The sequence below is a fragment of the Phytophthora infestans genome, genomic scaffold (genome assembly GCF_000142945.1).
Source record: "Phytophthora infestans T30-4 supercont1.80 genomic scaffold, whole genome shotgun sequence".
Taxonomy (NCBI): domain Eukaryota; phylum Oomycota; class Peronosporomycetes; order Peronosporales; family Peronosporaceae; genus Phytophthora; species Phytophthora infestans.
The window spans coordinates 562,507-565,118 of NW_003303679.1; the positions used below are offsets into that span (position 1 = coordinate 562,507).

Consider the following 2,612-nt stretch of genomic DNA (forward strand, 5'->3'; position numbering starts at 1 on the left):
GTGCGTCCGACCCCCTTTAGGGAGCTGATAGAGACGTACAGTGGGAGGCAGACCGCTTATCGCCATGCGCGTACCATTCGAAGTCAAAGACGTAGGTACATGTACAATGAAATTAAGAGATGACCAGACTCACTTATTATGGCATAAAATTCACCACAGTGAGAGAACATGTACAACAAGTGCCACCACGTTATTCATAATATAGATGGACAGATTTCTGCAATGTTGTTCCACTCAAACGGCGACGCCACCGTCACTTTCTACATGGCCAGCTTGTGTCTCTGGAGAAAGCTCTTCCTCCACGTCACCGACGCTGTAAAGAGAGCGCTGTCGATGCCCAGCTTCTTGGCCACTTTCTAAGCGTGGTTCGACAGCATCTTCCCGTCAGGGAACGCCGAATTCTGCATCAGCGAACCACACAAATGCACTCTCACGTCATCACTAAGCGAAGCCCGCCCTGCTTTGCCAGCGATGCGACTTGGCGGGCTCACAGACTCACAGGCTTTCTCATTTTTTCGCGGTCTTTGATCCGGCGTAACGACACGCTTCTTGCTGCGCTTAGCCTCTACCGAAAGGTCGGGAAGAACCGCTCCACTGTGGACGACATATCTTTGCTCTCCTCGTAGAACTTTATCGCTGCCAGACGCGTCTCGAACGTAGTGGACGATCGCACATTCTTGCGCTCCTTGCGCCCGCCGCCTTCCTTCATCGGTAGCCTTCCCATTTTTTTCGTTTACTATGTTCACATGTTTGATACCTCCTAATGTTGATACGCATATAGAAACGAATTCAGCTACACCAAAATGCGCTGCCACCTGCTGTCCGGACTCCGGGGCTACATTAGCTGTGTATACGGCTCCAGATTGTTCGTCACCAGCACTAACTAGGGCATGAAAGTCGGCGGGTACAACACCGTAGACTATTTCTTGGCTCGTATACGTACAGTTTACTCGTCCTTCATCCATGAAGATTCGATCACCATACAAACTACAGCTATCTTGATAGAAGCCTAGCAAAACACGACTTCATTTTGTGGTGATACCGGTACATTAAGTATGATATGTACAATGATGTATCAATTGGTTGTAGGAGACCAAAACTAGTTCCTCCTGCGAATGCGGAGAGGGTGTGCTTCAGTATTGAAAACGTACTTGTCAAGCGGAATGAGAGTCTCGGGTGCTTGCAGCAAGTAGTGATACTTGAGCGTCTCGGCTAAGAAGAAACTCTCCATCTTGTTCTCGGTTTGGGCAGGCAGCTGCGTCAGCTCCTATTTTGGATACGAAGAAATAAAGGCTTCAAGTACATACCGGAACGAAATTGGGGTGATAAATGCGAGTTAAACAGCTGAATACTGGAGGCTCAAACGGGTACTCGTGTCCGAACCTACAAGAGAGTCATTCAGCTAATGATTTTTTTCAAAAGCAAGTGACTAAGCTTACCGAACGGAGAAATTAAAGACTCCACCTTCATATGGAGAGCCTGAAGGTCCTCGAATGAGTACTTTCCACTCCCAGGCGTATTCTGTTGTCAGTATGAAAATGTCGATACTGCGAGTCATTCCAAGGACAATATAAATGCTAACCTTTCACTCCAAATACTTGCGAGTTGGGAGTGGGTTGAGTATTCAAGTCGAGGAGTTCACGACGAATAGCCATTTCGTGTTTGGAGTACTGAAGAAAGATTGCCAGCTTGTTTCCGTCTCCGCGTCGAATATCACTCACAAGCTTCAATACAATTTGTTTAAGGTCCGGATGATTCAGTAAAGCAAAAGAGCTAACGTACCCGAACAAACTCAGGATATTCAAGCTCACCCGACCGATTCTCATCGACTTTGTCAATGAGCCCCTGTACCTACTTAAGCCAAACATAATTTCATACGACTAAGTTCATATTTAAGCTGTGTACCTCTTCAAGAGTGGTTATGATCCCCATCGACTCCATTAGAACAATGAGCTCGGAGGCTGCAATACTGCCGTCGCCACTTGTATCAAAATCTGTAAACTGTAATCGAAAGAGCGTCAGATTGTCGTCAGATACAGCAACCCCCTGTAGTCAAACCTGTTGCTTCATCTGCTCGAGCTCCTCCATTGAGAACTCATGCTTGACGCTCTCGGGAAGTGCAGCTATCCATGATTCAGGCGCACCAACATGGACCTTTACCTTCATCGTTGCTCCATGTACAGCACTGTCGTTAACGATAATAAATGCTGGTTGTCAATAATGATGAAGTACTGGACGAAGCCCTTGCTAGAAGCCGCATGCGCTATCTAACTGTTATCCACCACGGTCCCACGTTGGAAATGTCGACAGCCTGCTCGATATGCGGCCGTTACCGAGACGCACAATGTTGTCGTGAGTGCGGGCGGTGGCACCACCCTCAATGTGTACGTGGGAGCTGTCGTGGGATAGGAACTGTAGACAAAGATGGCCTCCTCATAGCGCGAAATCATGCTCTTCAATATCAATGGTCCACCAACAGCTCTGACGTATTCGTTTCAGCCGGAGACGGAAGCGTGTTAGCGGCGTGCACTCAGCACGCATCTGGTACCTGGGCCATGCAACAACCCGAGGGTCAATCAGTAACAGGTCGGATGGCGATTCACAAGAGCGAT

The 2,612-nt window shown here is 48.0% G+C and overlaps 1 protein-coding gene across 1 annotated transcript; it reads right to left on the reverse strand.

Annotated features, from left to right (window-relative positions):
• Positions 1 to 1,295: 1,295 nt before the first annotated feature.
• On the reverse strand, positions 1,296 to 2,166 carry PITG_18870 (ubiquitin-conjugating enzyme E2, putative; the record flags this gene model as incomplete). Its single annotated transcript, XM_002997248.1, has 6 exons — positions 1,296 to 1,383; positions 1,440 to 1,521; positions 1,583 to 1,724; positions 1,783 to 1,845; positions 1,906 to 2,001; positions 2,059 to 2,166. The coding sequence occupies 6 exons, from the start codon at positions 2,164 to 2,166 to the stop codon at positions 1,296 to 1,298; spliced, it is 579 nt and encodes a 192-aa protein (XP_002997294.1).
• Positions 2,167 to 2,612: the final 446 nt, after the last annotated feature.